We start from the raw sequence: 19,011 nt of genomic DNA on the forward strand, positions 1-19,011 counted from the left end.
GGTTGACTTAGAGCTTTAGAAATGAAAACAATAAGAGGTGTAGAAAATATAAGAATAAAAAAAAAATAGAAGAAAATAAAATAATGCCCCCCTTTTAATTACTGTTAAAAAAAGTACAAAAATAAAAAAAGGCTGGTTTTATCCTGGAGGTGTTTTCATTCTCATCTCCTCAAGTAACTAAAGACAAATGAGGACAAGCACAAATAGATAAAAATAGTGTTAATATCTGAATACTTTCCTACAAAACATGCATACATCCACATCCAAATATATACTAGTAAGATGAGAGTTTAACAGTCTTTATCTGGGTCTTAGTGCAGTTGGGCTCTCTCGTGTGTAGGAGTGGTAGCGTTGTGGCAGCAAGATTGAGGGAGAGAGGGAAGGAGGAAATGAAAGGAGAGAAGGAAAGCGTGAGGGAGGGAGAGTGAGAGTGTGTGAGTGATATTTGTCAGTGTCATTTCCTCCTCCTCCATTCCTTCTCTCTCTCTCTCTCTCTCTCTCTCTCTCTTGATTCCTCCATCTCGCCCACCTCATTCTCTTTCCTCTTTCCCTTCTTATGTACATTTTCCATCTTGCTGTCATATTTTCTCCCAAGATGGAATGTTTTCTGATATTATGAGTAACTTTTCCGGTTTAATCGTGTTGAAGATGGTGTTTTGCAGAGAGAGAGAGAGAGAGAGAGAGAGAGAGAGAGAGAGAGAGAGAGAGAGAGAGAGAGAGAGAGAGAGAGAGAGAGAGTGTTTTTTCGTTCATTTGTTTCATAGAGAGATTATGTGTGTGTGTGTGTGTGTGTGTGTGTGTGTGTGTGTGTGTGTGTGTGTTTTCTCGCTCGCGGACATTTTATATTTACTCTTACATTCCATATTTTATTTATCACTTTAATTTCCTCCTGTCTCATTCTTTTTCTCTCTCTCTCCTCCGCCTCACCCTCCTTCTCTTTCACCGCCATCATTTCCTCTTTCTCCACCACCACCACGTCCTTTCCTCCTATCCTTATCCCTTATTCTTTCCTCCTCCTCTTCCTCCTCCTCCTCCTCCTGCATCTCCAATTCCAGATGTTTGAAACTCTAGTTCACTGCAAGAACAAGAGTAATTAGAGCAGTATTCGCATCGGGATCAGTAACAACAACAACAACAAGAACAACAACAATCGCCACAACAAGCACAAGGGTGGAATGCCTCGACTGGTAACACTGGTATGCCAATTAAGCGCAACAACCTAACACCGCTGCAGGGAATTTTTTTTTCATTTTTATTCTCTTAAATCGCATTGTCGTTAACAGGATCAAGCTGACGGGGTAAACGGAATGTGAGAAAATGTGTAATTCCGCGCAATGCATTATGGGTGACGGGTTGTGTATGCGTGGTGAGTGAGAGGCGGGTGTGGTGTCTGATTTTTTTTTTTTTTTATCTCTAGTTTGTTTTTGTTTACCATGGTAGGGATTTTTAGTTATTATTTTATTTTTTTTTGTAGGATTTTTAAGTAAGTTTGGGTATTTCCATGATTGTTTCTGTCGTTTTTTTGTTTTGATTATAATAGGGAATCTTAGTCATTGTATATATTTATTTTTTTTTGTAGCTTTTTACGTAAGTTTGGGTATTTTTGTGTATGTATGAATGTATGTGCGTATGTATGAGTGTGTGTATCTTAGTATATTAGTTATTATAATACATCTACTAAATTTGTATTGTAGGAATTTCTTTCTTTCAGTTTTTCGTTTTTTTTTTCTGCGAATTTTTCTTTCGGGTTCGCTTTAAATTTCCACCAACGTGTCTATCAAATTTTCTACCACGTTTCTGCCACACTAATTTCTTGTAAACTTCTGTCACATGTTTTATTACGTTTCTTTCAATCTAGTTCTCAATGTAAATATTTTTTGTTTAGTTAGTTTTGTCTGCCTTTTCTCAGTTTACATGTCATATATCCCCACGTCATTTTGTTGTATTTGGTGTGATGTTCTCGTTTTCTTTTCACCATTGGCTATTTGCTGAAAGAACAAGATGTCTGTGGAGGCGCCTCTTTACTGTATGCTCTGCCTTCCAGTAGTCTAGAACGCTGCAATAAAACAGGTAAACTCTATATAATTCAACCCTTTGACTGCTATTTGTTACATCTTTCCTTAACTACTAATCACTCTGAGACATCTTTACGTGTTCTGTAGTCACCTCCAATCTTTACAGTGGTTAGAAACTGCAAGATCTATTTTTTTTTGTGGTGATGTTAATTGTTTCGTATCGCAGCAAAAGAGTTAAGAGGCTAACCTATAATCTTATATCTTTTTCTTTTTCCTTCTTTTCCTCTTCCGCTTTCTCCTTTCCTTATCTTTATTCTCTATAAATTTGTAGTTCTTGGCTAAAACGAGTAATCTTGAGATAAATTGTTACTAACTTTGTGATCTCGTCGTCCGTGTTTTCTTCTCTTCCTCGTCTTTCTTTCTCGTCCTCTTCCCAGTCCTTCTTCCTCTCCTCTCCCTAACTTCTCTTCTTACGTCTCTCTTCGTCTTTATCTCTACGGATATATATATGCTTTCATGTGAATATTCAGTGTTTACTACTTCTTGTCCTCGTTTTCCTTGTCCTTTGTTTCTTCTGTTTTTTTTTTCTCTTTCACTTGCCTTTTTTTTATGATTTATTTTATTTATTTACTTATTTTTTTTACAGCCAAGTGTTTGTCAAGTCCAATGTTCGTAGTGTTATTCTTTTTCCTTCTCCTTCTCCTCGCCCTTTTTCTTCAGTCTTATTGCTTATCAACTGTTTTCATTCTTCTCTTCTTGTCTTTTATTCTTTTCGGATACTTTTGCATTCATTCCGACATTTTTTATTTCTGCTTCTGCCCCTCATCTTTTTCCTCTCAAGCTCCCCTACTTCTCATCCTCCTCATGCCTCTGTGTCTTACTACTTTCTCTTATTCTCTTCAAATACTTGTCCATTCATTCCAACATTCCTAGTGTCTCACTCTTTCTCGTTGTCCGTTTCCTCTCTTCCCCCTCGTTCACTTCTCTCCTGCCTCTGTTGTTCCTTCCCTCTCTTCTTTTTTTTCTTTTCTTGTGCTTTTCTCCCCAAATATGTATGTATTCATTTCTGTATTCATGGTGTCTTGCCTTGTCTGTCCTTCCCTCCTTGTCTGGCGGTGTGTCTGAGAGGAGTGAAGCGAGGGAGTAGAATAGCCGATCCTTCTTTCCGCCTTTCCCTTCCCGTCACTCGTATGAAGATTAAATCCTTATTATATGTGTTTATGCTGAATCTAATCGTTTTAAAAGCCACTCAGCATCTTCTTCGACTTTTTTTTTTTTCCGTGTCATAAGTATGTATATATATATTTTTTATTTATCATGTTAACTTTTTTATATATATTTTTTGCTTCTCCATTCGGTTATTGTATTATTTGCCTTATTTCTTATTCTACCCTATACTATTCCATTTCACAGTGCCGCATTTTTTTTTTTTTTTTTTTCTGTGATTTCTTGTCATCTTCTTAATCCTCCTCCTCCTCCTCCTCCTCCCCCTCCTTCTCCGCCTCTTCATCCGTTCTCTTTCTCCTCTTATTGCATTATTCCATTCATCAGCTTTACTCTCCCTTTCTTTATTTTTTCCTATTTCACAGTTTTTCTTTTTTCTTTTTTGTTTTTACCATCTTAGGTCCTTTAAATGTGACGGTGCAACTATAAATGATACTATAAATGATCACAAACAGCTTCGTAAGGACCAAGAGGTATGCTACTGTTTATTTTTCCTTTTTGTTCCTCCTCCTCGTACTCCTCCTCCTCCTCCTCCTCCTCCTCTCTAACTCAGAATCTGTAGTGGTAGTATAATCACACAGACAACCTCATTAGGCCTGGTAGGACAGTTGCAATGTGATTTTTCATTTGTATTTCTTTGTATTCCTCCTCCTTCTCTTCCTCATCCTCATCACCACCACCACCACCACCACCACCACCACCATGCACATGCTCCTTCACACTCACAATCTGGACGAGCTTCTCCAAAGAGGCGCCGGGGTAGCTGACGGAGGGCAGCACGCGGGAGATGGAGTCCCCAGCCTGGTGCACTTGCAGGTCGCGGTCGAACATGAGGTGGAAAGGGCACACCTGGCAGAAGGTCCTGGGGCTGATCTTGCTTTCTGTAGGTGTGGGGGAAGGAGAGACTAGTGAATACAAAGCACAACAATATGGATGATAAAGAACCGTTGAATAATAGGTAAAGAGAAAAGTGTAAGAAAATATGACTTTTTTGTAACGTCCTCCGGCTGATCTTGCTTTCTTTAGGTGCGGGGAAGGTAAGAATGGTGACTATAACACAGCAATATGGGTGATGAAGAACCGATCAGTAATAGGTAAAGAGGAAAAGTGTAAGAAAAATATGGCTTTTTTTTGTAACATTTTGGTATTGATTTCACCCTCTGTAGGTGCGGGGAAGACAAGACTGGTGACTATAACACAGCAATATAGGTGATAAAAGACCGCATTATGAAACACTTATGCGCCACACCACCACTACTTTCAAGAGTGTCTTTATGGTTCTAGTGACGGATTAACAAGTTTTCATCATAAAAAAAAAATCTGAGAACGGCTAATCATTCCTGTGGCCTTTGAAAATAATCATGGAGTGAGAGAGAGAGAGAGAGAGAGAGAGAGAGAGAGAGAGAGAGAGAGAGAGAGAGAGAGAGGGAGTGAGGGTGTATCAGTGAGAGTCAAAGAACTGTAGGATATGAAAGGCAAAGAGGAATATTAGAAAAAAAGGGAGAAAATTGAAATGTTACCTTGGTCTTTTCTTTTCTGAATATTATATCGTGAAAATGTTAGCCGGTTTCTTAAAGTCTATTCGTGTTTTCCCCTTTACGGAATGAAGGAGTGTAAAAGGGAGAAGATTGAAATGTTTCCCAGGTCCTTATCTTTCATTTCCATCGATTATTATATCCTGAAAACTTGACTTGATCTCTCTTCGTAACTTATATTCTTGTTTCTCCCGGAATGGAATGGAAGAATACGAAAGGGAGAAGTTTTAAGTGTTTCTCTAGTATTCTATCCTTTATTTCCGTCTATATTATACGTACTCGTATGCTGAAAATTTTTAGCTCGTTTCTCTTAAATTTTCCTTGCTTATGGAATGGAAGAGTACGAAGGGGCCGGAAAGTTTAGGTGTTTTCTAGGATTTTTGTTTTATTTCTGTCTTAAACATATCCTGAAAATTTTAGTTGATTTCACTTCAATTCTTGTTTTTCCCTCTTCTCTCCATCCCTCTCCCTCAAGGTGCCTCGAGCTAACACGACGCTCTCTCTCTCTCTCAGATCCCTTCCTTCTTTCCCTCCCTTGACCTTACTGTCTGATTTTCCTCCCCATTCTTTCCCTTTCCTTCTCCTTTGCTTCACTCCCCTTAAGAATATCACCATTACACAGCCTGGGCACTCCTCAGTTTTGCATCCTCCCCTTGCTTGCCTCCTCTTACTGTTTCATTTCTTTCTCATTCTCTTTTCTTCCTTCTCCATTTATTTTCTCTTTTTTTTTTTCGAGTCAGCAGAAAAGTTCCCTTCCTAATGTTGCTTTATTTTCTCTTTATCGTCCTTCTTCTTCTCGCTCCTTTTTTCTCCTTTTCTTGTGACAGGCGTATTTTTTTTCTCCTCCCTTTCCAGCTCATTTGTTCTCCTCATCCTCTTCATCTTCGTCGTCTACCTCGCTTTCTTCCTTCTCATCCTCGTTTTCGTCGGTTTCCTCTTTCTCGTCTTCGTCTTGGTTCTCTTCATCCTCCTTATTTTCTCATTCTTTCTTGTCCTCGTCTTCGTCCTCGTCTTCTTCCTCTTTTTCTTTTCCTCTGTCCTCCTTTTCCTTAATACAAGCAGAAAATCTTCCCTCCCATCATTGCCTTATCTTATCCTCCTCCTCCCCCTCCTCCTTCTCCTCCTCCTCCTCCTCCTCCTCCTCCTCCTCCTCCTCCTCCTCCTCCTCCTCCTCCTCCTCCTCATTTGGCTTCCTTTGACAGTTGCCTTTTAAGCTTTTCCTTCGTGTGTCATCTTACTCCCTTTGCTTCTGTCCTCTTCTCTTTCATCATCAGTCTCGCTCTCCCCTCTCATCTTTTATTCTTCTGCTCCTCGCTTTCACACTTCTTACCCTTCGTTCTCCTCTCATATTTCTTCTTCTTCATCTTCTTCTTCTTCTTCTTCTTCTTCTTCTCCTTCTTCTTCTTCTTCTTCTTCTTCTTCTTCTTCTTCTTCTTCCTCTTCTTCTTCTTCTCTTGTTTCTCCTTTTACGTTCTTGTCCTCCGCCTTCTTCCTTCCTTTCTTCTCTTCATCCTCATTATCTTTTTTTTTTTTTTTTGTTAATCAGTCTTCCCCTTCTCTTGTGTCTTTTTCCTTCTTGATTTTCATCTCCTCCTCCTCCTCCTCCTCCTCCTCCTCCTCCTCCTCCTCCTCCTCCTTCTGTTGTTGTTTTTGTTGTTGTTGTTGTTGTTGATCATCATCATTAGTATTATCATCGTCTTTATTATTATCATCTTCTTTTCTTCTTCATTTCGTTCTTTGTTTTGTTTATCACCGAAACACTCCTCTTCCTCCTCCTCCTCCGTCTACTCTTCTTCCTTCTTTACTACCGCACATCCTTTACTTCAGATCAGATACCATACACAACTCGCAAACCTTCTATATAGTAAGGGTCATCAGATCTGTGTTGACATGTGTATTTCCTTTGTGTTTCTTTGTGTTCCTTACCGGTGTCCATGTCCAGCACGTAGGTGGTTTCGCTGATGTTATGGGTCGTCTGGGTGTCCTTCTCGGTGATGAGGAACTGCACGTGGCCCTCCTCCTCCTTGGTCTTCAGAATCTCCACCTCCACCTCTGTGTCGTGAAGCTGCTCCGACACGGCCTGCGGGGGAGGAGGGAGAAAGGTTCATAGTGTTGACCTGTAGACTGCTATCGGTGTGCATTTGTTTCGTCAGAGTAATGATATACGATTTCTACACTATATGAACCTCAGTTTCTTAACCCTTTGACTGCTAACGGCACATAATTTTATTTTCAGCAGTCATGGGAAATTTTACTCATCAAAATTTAAGTATCAAGTAGTGAAAAATTTTACTGAATATTCGATGACACCTTCTGCTGCGAATATTATCTTTCGAAATTGTTATCTAAACTTATACTAGGCTGTGATATCGAGCTGAAACGAGGCTGTAGCAGTCAAAGGTTAAAGTTGTAAACTACTCGACCAGTCATTTTGTCAGTTGTGCCTTTGCTGTTAAGTAATGTTTGCACGACATTTCATATTTCATTAGGATGTACAGTAATAGTGCAGAAATAAAACTAGTTGCTCTTAAAGTTGCAAACTATTCGACCATTCCTTTTGCTATCAGTTGTCAGTTTTAATTTTGCTGTTAATATTTGCGTGACTTCTATGACATTTGTTCTTTCATTAGAGTAACACTAGACAATTTAATAAAGCAGGAGCAAGCAGGCTGATGATATTGACGATAATAATAACGATGATGCTGCTCCTGGAAATGTTGATGATGAAAATGACACTGGTAGGTTTAAAATATTCGCTCACTCCTGTTGCCGTCAGTTGTCATTTGTCCCTTTGGTGTCAGTTAATGGTAGTCAGACACTTGTTATTGTTATCAGAGTAACATTACACGATTTTACAGAGGCCGACTGTTTCCTTTGCTGTCGGTGCTGTCTTTCGAAATGTTACTCCAAAGCTTGCGCCAGACAGTTTCGTTAAGCTTGAGGAATGGCTCAAGCAGTCAAGGGGTTTAAACGGACTATTCCTTGGAGAGCGTATAAATCTTTCCACTGATTCAGAAACTCGCAGAGGTGATTGTTCCTTGCAGGTTGTGAGTGGGGAGGGAATAAGTCTAATAAGCTGATGCAGGAGCGTGCCATTGATTTATGAAAGCGAGTAGTGGCGCCGCACCAGCAAGGTCACATGACTCTGAATATTGAAGTTAAACTACATAAATCATTGATATTTGCAATAAATGGAAAGAAGTTAAATATGTCCAAGAGGGAAAAAAAAAAAATTGCTATTAATTAATTGTCTGAAATATCGTGCCGCTCCAGTAAGATCATGATTGCGTCGTATATTGAAACTACAGACGTTATTAGTGTTGAATGAAAATAACGGAGGTGAAAGTTATATTCAAATAAAGTTACCTGATAGAATGCAAAATAACAGACGCTGATAAGAATAAAAGAAATTTAAAATAATACGAATTTAATTATAATTTAATTATATAAAATTAAAATAATACGAATTGCATAAAAAAAAAAAAAAATGTGTACAGTACGAATCAAGAAAACTAGAATCTCCATTTGAAGTACAGCACAGCAAAAATAGACATAGAACGAAAGTTAAAATACAAATAACTTAAAAATTCACCGTCAGAATACAACACAAAGCAGAACCAAGAGAAAAAAATACAATAAGAATTACCACCTCTGTTAAAACGCATAATTAAATAGAATACCAAGCTTAAAAATACAATAGTGAAACAAACCAAGAAAATATACTGTGCTGGAAGGAGGAAAGATTATGAAGCAGGATTTACATACAGAAGTGGGGATGTTTAGACATGGAGAGGAGGATGAGGTTATTAAACAAGGGAAACAGAAAGCAAGTCCGCTCAGAGGTAGGATGCAAAGGGAGAGCTGTGAAGGGAGACCAGAAGGGAAGGTTTTGTACGCCACGGGGGATTTGGGTAAGGATGCTGGGCCGCTGATATTAAGAAAAGGGGACTAGAAATGCTAAGTACAAAGAGAACAAAGGGACTTAACGGGAGAAATGAGAGAGAGAGAGAGAGAGAGAGAGAGAGAGAGAGATAGAGAGAGAGAGAGAGAGAGAGAGAGAGAGAGAGAGAGAGAGAGAGAGAGAGGATTTACTGCAAACGAAAAGATAATATTATTCTAGTTTTTATCCTCCCTTCTCACAATTTGTTCTAGTTTTTATTCCCTTTTCTTTTCTTTCATTTTATTTTTTCCTGTAAGGTCATATTTTTGTCAATAAAAAAACAAACTATAAGCATAAATGTAAGCAGTAAAGGGAAAAAGTAATGAAGGAGAGAGAGAGAGAGAGAGAGAGAGAGAGAGAGAGAGAGAGAGAGAGAGAGAGAGAGAGAGAGAGAGAGAGAGAGAGAGAGAGAGAGAGAGAGAGAGGAGACATAAAACACATATACGGACTCAGAAAAAAAAGTTAGTCAGAACAAGCAAAAACATGTAATACAACTGAAAACAAACAGGAATACAGACACGGGTAAAGAGAGAGGAGAATAGAACGGACACTCGAAGTGGAAACGAAACTTGATGACCAACAGATGGCGCTGTGTATGCATTGTGACTTGCTTGTTGATGAAGTTATTTTACCTTTGCATCTGCTCTCCTCGCATGGGGAGTAAAATTGATCTGGGCAGGAAAGACAGGGAGACAGACAAGCAAAAAGACAGGTAGACAGGTATGCAACAAGGCAGAGAGAGGTACGGAGATAGGCAGAAAAAAAACAAAAAACAGACAAGATAGACAGACAGACAGATAGATATGTAATAAGGCAGATAGACAGGTATGAAAGCAGACAGATAGGCAGGCAAGTGAAAGACAGATATAGAGACAAACTGGCATATTTGAATTTAGACAGACATATATATATATAAAAAATCTCCTAGATCGGGAGACAGGAAGAAAGACGTGTAAATAAGTAGATAGACAGATATGGCAACAGGTAGATAGACAGAAAGACAGACATGTGGGAAGATACATATGGAGACAGGCAGACAGGTAAGAATGGAGACAGGCAGAAAGACGGATAAATAGAAAGGAAAACCAGCCAGATAGACAGTCATATAAACGGAGAGAGAGAGAGAGAGAGAGAGAGAGAGAGAGAGAGAGAGAGAGAGAGAGAGAGAGAGAGAGAGAGAGAGAGAGAGAGAGAGAGAGAGAGAGAGAGAGAGAGAGTCATGAAAGGATTAGGGATAAAACTGGAAGAAAAATATATAAATTAATGGAAGGTTCAGAGGAGAGAGAGAAAAAAAGAAAATGGAAGGAAGATGAGGATTGGAATAATTTAAATTGAAAATGCAGGAATGAGAAAATTGGATGGCCATGGGAGGAAAATTGAGTAAAAGGAAATGAAGAAAAGAAAAAACACAAACCTGATGATAATTAATTTAATAATAATAACAATAATAATAATAATAATAATAATAATAATAATAATAATAATAATAACAATGATGATGCTGGAAATGTTGCTAATGAAAATAATGAAAACAAAAAGAAAAATTATGATATTGATATAAAAGACAAAATATGAACTTGGAAAATTCAGCTGAGAGAGAGAGAGAGAGAGAGAGAGAGAGAGAGAGAGAGAGAGAGAGAGAGAGAGAGAGAGAGAGAGAGAGAGAGAGCATCACTGTACTATATTAGAGGTAACCTGAATACACTAGTGGCGCTGGTGGTTGTGGGTCACTGAGGGGTGAGAGGGGGAGGCATCTGGCCATTGAATAAAATATACAGATATATGAGTATGGAAGTGAAATTTGTGGGGAACGATAACTCTCTCTCTCTCTCTCTCTCTCTCTCTCTCTCTCTCTCTCTCTCTCTCTCTCTCTCTCTCTCTCTCTCTTTGATATGTATTATAAACGTCTTCCTTCTCTCATTTTGTTCCTTCTTCAGCATTCTTTTCTTTCTATATACTTTTTTTTCTTTTTCCCTTCCCTTCCCTTCCCTTCGTCAGACGAGAGTACTGTATTAGCCCCAGAAATCCGCACTAAGCATTCAGCACATTAATAATACACTGAGCATTCAAACCATTACGTGACAAACAAACTTGCAGTCTATTACTGTATCTTATTTCTCGCTACTTCACCTTCCTTATGAATTCCAGGTGTTTTTTATTGATCTATTTATTTACTTATTATTATTATTATTTTTTTTTTTATTCATTATGCCATATTTTTTTCCTATCAGTCTCGGTTGGATGATGGGTGGATGGGGGCGAGCCTTGAACTGTAATATCCTTTCATCCTACTTCATTAGTGTTGTGAAAAGTGTATAACCTCGTCACACTTCCAAATCACCTGTTACCTGTACTTCGTAAGTAATTAAACTTTTGTAATCTTCCATGTTATATCTCTTCTCCCTTCATCTTCTCCTCCTGTCATTCATATCTATCTTCTATGTCTGCTCTTCTTTCTTCTCATCCTCTCCTCTACTATCCTCTATTCAACAGTATCTTTTATTTTCTCCTCTATTTTTTTCCTCCGTTCCCTTCTCTTCTGACATCCTTATCTTTTATATATCTTCTTTTTCTCACCCTCTCTTCTACCATCCTTCATTCAATTTTATCTTTTGTGTCTCTTTTCTTATCCCTCTTCTCCACCATCCATCATTTAACTCTATCTTCTTTGTCTTATTTCCCTCCTGTTCTCCTCCTCCTCCTTCTATTTTTCCTTCTGCTCATTCTCAGTCTTATAAGAAGAGACCAATAAATCCGAGGCATTTTAACATTTCCCTGAGCCACTTGGAGAATCATTCAGGTCTCTCGTGGTTCTCGTCATTTTCTTCACCTCGTCCTCTTTCTCGCCCTCGTCCTCTACGTACACACTCACTTTTAAATTCGTTCCTATTCAGCTGCCTGTGAACTCAGCACGTGAAGGGTCGTGGTTCGTTTTACAGAGTCATGAACCACAAACATACCCACCGCCACTTGCTAGTCCTCGTGGTTCGCTGCCTAACGTTCCGCTGTTTTTATATGCGGTTCACTGGTTCACTATTTCCTTGGTTCGCTTCTTTTCGCTGTTGTTGTAATCCGCCGTAGTTCACTTATTGTAAGCTCGCGGTCTGGTACAGTTGTTCGTGTGGTGTTTTCCTTGGACTGGTTTTGGTTTCGTGAGTTCGCATCCTGAGGGAGACTTTGGCGGGGAGCTTGAGGTTTGTGGGAGCAAGTCACCACTGAGGTTGTGTATTTATTTTACTGATATGTGTATTTAAAGGCTTTCCCCCTCTCCTTGTGTGTGGGTGCAATAAGAGAGAGAGAGAGAGAGAGAGAGAGAGAGAGAGAGAGAGAGAGAGAGAGAGAGAGAGAGAGAGAGAGAGAGTCGTGCATTGTTTTCGGTGCATAATTTTGTATCCTTTTTTCTTTTTTTTCACAGTAAATTACATTAACAACAATATCCGTGCGTCTGTCCCTATTTATATATGTGTTTGTCTGTCTGTGTTTGTCTGTCTGTATGTCTGTCTGTGTGTCTGTGTCTTTCCGTCTGTTTGTTAATCATCCTAGCTTTCTCTCTCTCTCTCTCTCTCTCTCTCTCTCTCTCTCTCTCTCTCTCTCTCTCTCTCTCTCTCTCTCTCTCTCTCTCTCTCCTTTGATCCTTTCTTCCTTCCTTCCTTTCTTCCTTTAATCCAAAAATTTTCTTACCTTCCTCCTTCATCCTTTACCCCGTGTGTGTGTGTGTGTGTGTGTGTGTGTGTGTGTGTGTGTGTGTGTGTGTATCTTGAAGTGTTTCCGTGGTGAGGATGTTGCAGGAAAGTTGTAAAGAGCTTATGAATATTTTCTTTTCCCTGTTTCCTGTCCCTCATCTTACCGCTCCAGTTCTTTTTATTTATTTATTTATTTTTTTTTATTTCTCTACTCCTGTACACTCCCTTCTCATTCCATAACTTCCTCGTCCCTTTTTTTTCTTTTCCTTTCTCTTCTCTTTCTCTTCTTTTTATTTCACGTGTTTTAGGTGCTTTTTCTGTCTCTTTCTATTTTTCTTCTTTTTTTCTCTCTTCGTAATTTGTTTAGTTTTCTTCTTTTCTGTATTATCCCATTTCCTTATATATATTACGGTAATTTACGTCCTCCTTCATTTGTTCTGTCTCACCTCCTTTACTATGCTTTGAGAGAGAGAGAGAGAGAGAGAGAGAGAGAGAGAGAGAGAGAGAGAGAGAGAGAGAGAGAGAGAGAGAGAGAGAGATGAAATAATAGAATGAGGTCAAGAAAAAAAGAAAGAAAAAGAGAAACAACTTCCAACAAGATTAAACTAAACACAAGGAAAACAAAGAAATTAAGTCACTTACAGAGAGAGAGAGAGAGAGAGAGAGAGAGAGAGAGAGAGAGAGAGAGAGAGAGAGAGAGAGAGAGAGAGAGAGAGAGAGAGAGATTATAATGTGGAAGGTAAGAAAATAACTACTGTAAAAAAAAAAAAAGATGTTTGGGAGAGAAGTAACCAGACGAGTGATGATGAGAGAAGGGAAGGCAAGGAATGGAAGTGATGAATTTGGCAGAAAGAGACGAAAAAAAAAAAAAAGAAAACTGTAGTAATGAAATAGCTGGGAATAGAAGAGCAGAGGAGGAGGACACAAGATTACATAGATTACATAGATTACATAGATACCAGTACTCCTAGTGATCAGAACGAAGAAATATACTGAATCTTCTGCTACCAGTATTAAGTTTTGTGGGAGAGAGAGAGAGAGAGAGAGAGAGAGAGAGAGAGAGAGAGAGAGAGAGAGAGAGAGAGAGAGAGAGAGAGAGAGAGAGAGAGAGAGAGAGAGAGAGAGGAAATAAAAAAGCAGGATGGAAGCGAAGGAAAAGATAATTGAGGAAGGGGAATAGAAGACGAAGGAAAGTAAGAGAGAGTATAAGGAACATAAGAGACAAAAGTATAAATGAAATAAGATAGGGAAAGAAGAGAGAGATAGATAAAGACATGGGGAAGAAAACAGAAGACGAAGAAAATTAAGGCAAAGAAAAACGAATAAAAAAAAAAACAGCGAAAAGAAAGAGAGGGAAAGAGAGCCAAAACAACGTGGAAAAAAGGGGAAATAATGACACAGGAAGATGATAGGTACAAAAGGAAAAAAAAAGAAACAAGAAGGGAGATGAGGAGGAAGAGGAAAGGAGAGGAGGAAGACAAGAATATACGAGCACAAGGTAACAAAAGAAGTCGCTGTGTTATAACGAGGTTACCTGCCTTAATATTCTATACTATTCCACGGTCTTCCTCACCAGTGTGAAAGTGGGGCAGGGACGGGGAAGGAGGAGGAGGAGGAGGAATACCGGATGTAGGATAAAAGAAAGAAAAAATGTAATGGGAAAAGAAAATGTAAAGATAATTATAAATACAAGAATGATGAGGAAGGTGATGGGATAATGAGGAAGGAAGGAGAGGAGGAGTAGGAGAAGGAAGGAAAGGAGGAATTGGAAGAGGAGGTGGGAGAGGAAGAAGAGGGAAAGGAGGGATACCAGACATAGGGAAAAGTGGAAAAGGAAACAAAAAAGTGGAGAAATAAATATAGATATGTATAAAAAGACTAAAAGAAAGATGAGGAGGAAGAGGAAACGAACACACAGGAAATACATAAATAGAACAAATATTAAAAAAACCTCTTCCTCAGTAAACATTAATATTTACTGATCTACACACTGTTGTGGGAGAGCAAGATAGAACAGAGCAAGACTTCTCACCACCCATTACTTTTTTCCTCTGTGACGCGCCGGCAGGAAGGAGATAAGAGGAAACACTGCCTTTGAGTTAGAGCAGGGGAAGGTGTGTTTAAGGAGAAGGAAGAGGTGAAAAGGAAGACAGGAGGAGGAAGTCGGGAAGGTCGAAGGGGGAGGAGGAGGAGGAGGAGGAAGACGATTAGGATGGAAATGAACAGGAAGAGGAGGAGTAGGAAAAGAAAACGATGTGAAATAGAGATAGTAGGGGGGAAGAAGTGCGAAGGAGGAAAAAGAAATGGGGAGGAGGAGAAGGAGGAGGAGAAGAAGGACGAGGAGGAGAAAAAGGAAGAGCAGGAGAGGGTAAGAGAGGGGAAAGAGAGGAAGCGGCATTGCTCCCCTGAGACTGGTTATCATATTTTTCCACATCCATGAATCTCCCTCTCTCTCTCTCTCTCTCTCTCTCTCTCTCTCTCTCTCTCTCTCTCTCTCTCTCTCTCTAAGCGGAGGCCGGAGAGGGAAATGGTCTCATTATTGGATTCACAGTGACTATTGGGGTCTGGATCGAGAGGAACGCCCCAACCAGAGGCCTCTTGTTCTTTGTCCTACCTTGTTCTCTCTCTCTCTCTCTCTCTCTCTCTCTCTCTCTCTCTCTCTCTCTCTCTCTCTCTCTCTCTCTCTCTCTCTCTCTCTCTCTCTCTCTCTCTCCCTTACTCGTGCTGTATCTTTAAGGGGCTTTAAAAGACTAGACAAGTTTACGGATGAGAATGATAGGTGGAAAAAGGTAGAGTGTGTGTTTTGTAGAGGGTCTGACTGCCACGTGTGAGCTTGTTTCGTTTTTGCAGCTTCCCTTGTTTTCCTATGTTCTTATGTACTCATTTGTCCGTCAGTCAGGCATTTTAGGAATTTCTCTCTCTCTCTCTCTCTCTCTCTCTCTCTCTCTCTCTCTCTCTCTCTCTCTCTCTCTCTCTCTCTCTCTCTCTCTCTCTCTGTCACTCCTTTTTTCTTGTCTTTTGTTATATTTTTACATTTATGTTTGGAATGTAACTCGTTTTTTTCCCGCTTTTCATTTTTCCTTGTCATTTTATCTTGAGTTACCATAGTGATCCCTTACTTTTTGTCTTTCTTTTATTTTTTTTTTTATCCCCCACTTTTTTATCCTCTTTAATTGCATTCTTTATTCTTCCTTGGTTTAATCTTCTACTTGTCATTTTATCTGTATCTGTTCTTTTCGTCTCTTCTTTCTTCTCATTTTGCTTATTCCATTTGTCTTTTGCTCTTGAATCTGTTATTTCCTTTGTTTCGTAATCTCTTTTTATTATCCCCTCCCCTTTCTTCTCTCTCTCTCTCTCTCTCTCTCTCTCTCTCTCTCTCTCTCTCTCTCTCTCTCTCTCTCTCTCTCTCTCTCTCTCTCTGCACTTTCCTTTGTTTTTTCCTTCCGTTTAGTTTTCTGTTTTCTTTCTTACGCTTTTCTTCTTTAACTCTTCTTCTCTCCCAAGTTTATATCTCAATCTCTTTGCAGTTTCTCCGCTTCTTCATTTCTTCTTTACTTCACTATATTCCTCCAGCCCTCCATTCACCTGCTTCTCCACTTCTCCTTTGTGCGCCTCTTCTTTTTTTCCCTTCTCTCCTTTACTTCTTCATATCTCCTTTCCTCCGTCTTTCCTTTCCTTCTCTCCTATGTAGTTCTCTTCATTTCTTTTTTACTCCAGTTTATTCCTCCATCCCTTTATTCATTTGCTTCTCCACTTCTTTATGCACGCTTTCTCATCTTCCTTCCTCCCTTTACTTTTACTCGTCTCTTTTCCTCCATTTTTCATTTCCTTCTCTCCTCAGTAGTTCACTTTTACCTGCAACATTCTCACGAAGTTGATTATCTGACACAGGTAAGCACGCGGTGAATGACAACGATTATACAGTTTGTCCTCTCTTATCATCACAGCTCAGACACCCACGCCTGCAACACTTCACCTTCCTCCGCTTCACCCTATGACATCCCCGCCTCCGCATCTGCATATCATCACAGCCCATCCACCCGCCAAACACACACACACCTCTGTATCTCTTGCTAAACACGTCCTCTTTACTCCGTCCATCTTTTCTGTATTATTTTCATCTCCATGGTTTCGTTCCCTCGTTCGTTGGTCAAAATGCTGTGTCTGGTTGTCTCTACAGCCTCCAGTATCTGTAGTTTTATTTTTCTTCCCTATTCCTTCTAAGTTCGTGAGTTTAAATGTTCCCCTGGGCTCTCGTACTCTGTCACTCATTGATTATCCGCCTTCCGCCTCATCTTAATGTTTCCTCACTGTGTATTACGTCATTCGTGGTCCGACGTTCATCATGCACGTATTTGCCCGCCTGTCCGTCTGCCCTTCACCACACACACACACACACACACACACACACACACATAGACACGCAAGCACACGTACGTACGTATACTCCTAAATGAAGCATGCACCCAAGTGAAGCCGTCAGATGCTTCCCGCCCTTGCTTTCTCGGTCAACAAACAGACAGATATCCGTTATGGAGGCTTCGGGGGCGTTGGCAGCGTTGGGGGGCGTTGGGGGGAAGATGGAGGGCGTGGAGTGAGAGGGTGCAGGGTTTTGGTGGTGGTGGTGGTGGTGGTGGTGGTGGTGGTGGTAATGGTGGTGGTGGAGGCCGTGATGGGAGGGTGAACGTGAGAGTTTTGCTGATATGGATGTTATCTTTTGTTAGCCTGCCCATAATTCACAGGAAGACGAGGGAGAGAGAGAGAGAGAGAGGGAGAGGAGAGTGAGAAAAAAATACTGAAAGTGACGAAAGGCGGAAACGTGTGTGTGTGTGTGTGTGTGTGTGTGTGTGTGTGTGTGTGTGTGTGTGTGTGTGTGTGTGTGAAGATGCTCCTCTGTTGCTACACTTTTTCCTTTGCTTAATAGATTTTTTTTTCTGTATTCATTCATAATTTCTGTGTCAAAAGTTCAATGAGTCAGTCAGTCAATCTCTCTCTCTCTCTCTCTCTCTCTCTCTCTCTCTCTCTCTCTCTCTCTCTCTCTCTCTCTCTCTCTCTCTCTCTCTCTCTCTCTCTCTCTCTCTTAGCTCAGAGGAATACTGCATCCTTACCACTCGATAACTAAATGAATTCCTTCGTGGCCTTTAGTTTAGATCAGAATATATTATTTAATCAAATGAACGCTTATATTTTTTTTAGTTCTGTTCTGTTTGGCAAAGAGGGTGACACTTTTTTTTTGTCTTACTGGGTATATTGCAAAAAAAAAAAAAAAATCTCTAATCTATATTGAGTGACTATCTGATTTTTTCCTTTTTTTTTTTTTTTCTTACTTTTACGTTCGGTTTCCCTTAGTGTAACACGAATTTGATGCAGGAGTCAGGTGGCGGTGAGAGCATGAGTCACACCAGGGCTCGGGGGGAAAATTTGCAGCCAGAGGTAACGTGTTGTCAACTTTGAAATATTCAGTAGGAAAAAAACTTTGGCACACGTTTCAGCTTTGGTGTGTGTGTGTGTGTGTGTGTGTGTGTGTGTGTGTGTGTGTGTGTGTGTGTGTGTGTGTGCGTGTATAAAAATGTGGGGTTAAGTTTTTGGCCAGCAGTTCAGCGTCTGGAGGAGACAGCGAGACTCGAGAGGTGGACCACGAAATTTGAACTTGAAATTTGTCGCTACCTCACAATTTCTCAGGCCGAAAGAGAAGAAATGGAGAAAAAAAGGAGAAGAAAAAGAAGAACCCACACACACACACAACTTTCACTTCCCTTGCTCAACGCTCCCTTGCTGTCTAGTTCTTTCCCTTTCTTTCCTTCTCTTCCTTGCGTTTCTTCTTTCCTCCTCGCCTTGCCTTTGCTCGCCTTTCTTCCTTCGTTGTCTCGTCGTCGTCGTCACCGCCCTATTCTTCCTATCTTTTCTTTTCGTTTTTTCCCCCAGTCTTTCTCTGTTCTTCCTACCTTCTGTGTCTTCTTCAGTCTCCATTCTTTCCTTACACACCAATACCTCCTCCTAATATTTTTTTTCATTTCTCACTTTTCTTCATCTCTTTTCTTCCATTTCTCTCTGTTTTCCCTTTTTTTTTCCTGTCACTTATTTTACTCAGCTCCTTCTTTCCCACTTCCATACCTTCCTCATTCTCCTTCCTTCTTTTTCCCAAAGTTCTTCGTCCTCAGTTTTCCTCCTTCATCACAATATTCTTTCTGTTGTTTTTTTACTTTTTTTTTCAGCCTTTTATTCTTTCTCTCATCCTTCGATCCATACATTCATTCTTCTTTTCCTCTCTCCATCACAATGCTACCACCTCCTTTCTCACTTCCATTCCACTCCCCCCATCTCACTTTCCTTCCATTCCTCTCCATTTTCCTCTTTCCTTGTCTCTCTGTTCCTCTTTCCCCACTTCCTTCCTGTGATCATTCTCTTTCCATTCCCCTTTCACATTAGTATTTTATCCTAACCTGATATTCCTCATTCATTGTCTATTTTCACCATTTCCTTTAGTTTCTGTTCTTCCTCTTTCCTGGCTTTCCTTTTGTTCTTTCTTGTTTTCCTTTTCCATCTCTTCATACTATCACTCTTCTTTAATTTTTCTATTTGTTTATTTTTTTCATTTTCCTTGCTTTCCTCTT

At 39.9% G+C, this 19,011-nt stretch overlaps 1 protein-coding gene across 2 annotated transcripts in view; it reads right to left on the minus strand.

Moving 5' to 3' along the window:
• Nucleotides 1-19,011, minus strand: part of LOC135103545 (guanylate cyclase soluble subunit beta-1-like) — an 86,483-nt gene that overhangs the window by 20,860 nt on the left and 46,612 nt on the right. For both annotated transcript variants that reach the window (XM_064009967.1, XM_064009966.1), the window contains 2 exons: nt 6,701-6,854; nt 3,966-4,120 (listed from right to left, as the gene is read on the minus strand). In XM_064009967.1, coding sequence (XP_063866037.1) covers nt 3,966-4,120; nt 6,701-6,854 — 309 coding nt within the window. The remainder of the gene's footprint in view (nt 1-3,965; nt 4,121-6,700; nt 6,855-19,011) is intronic.

The sequence above is a fragment of the Scylla paramamosain genome, chromosome 9 (genome assembly GCF_035594125.1).
Source record: "Scylla paramamosain isolate STU-SP2022 chromosome 9, ASM3559412v1, whole genome shotgun sequence".
Lineage (NCBI taxonomy): Eukaryota > Metazoa > Arthropoda > Malacostraca > Decapoda > Portunidae > Scylla > Scylla paramamosain.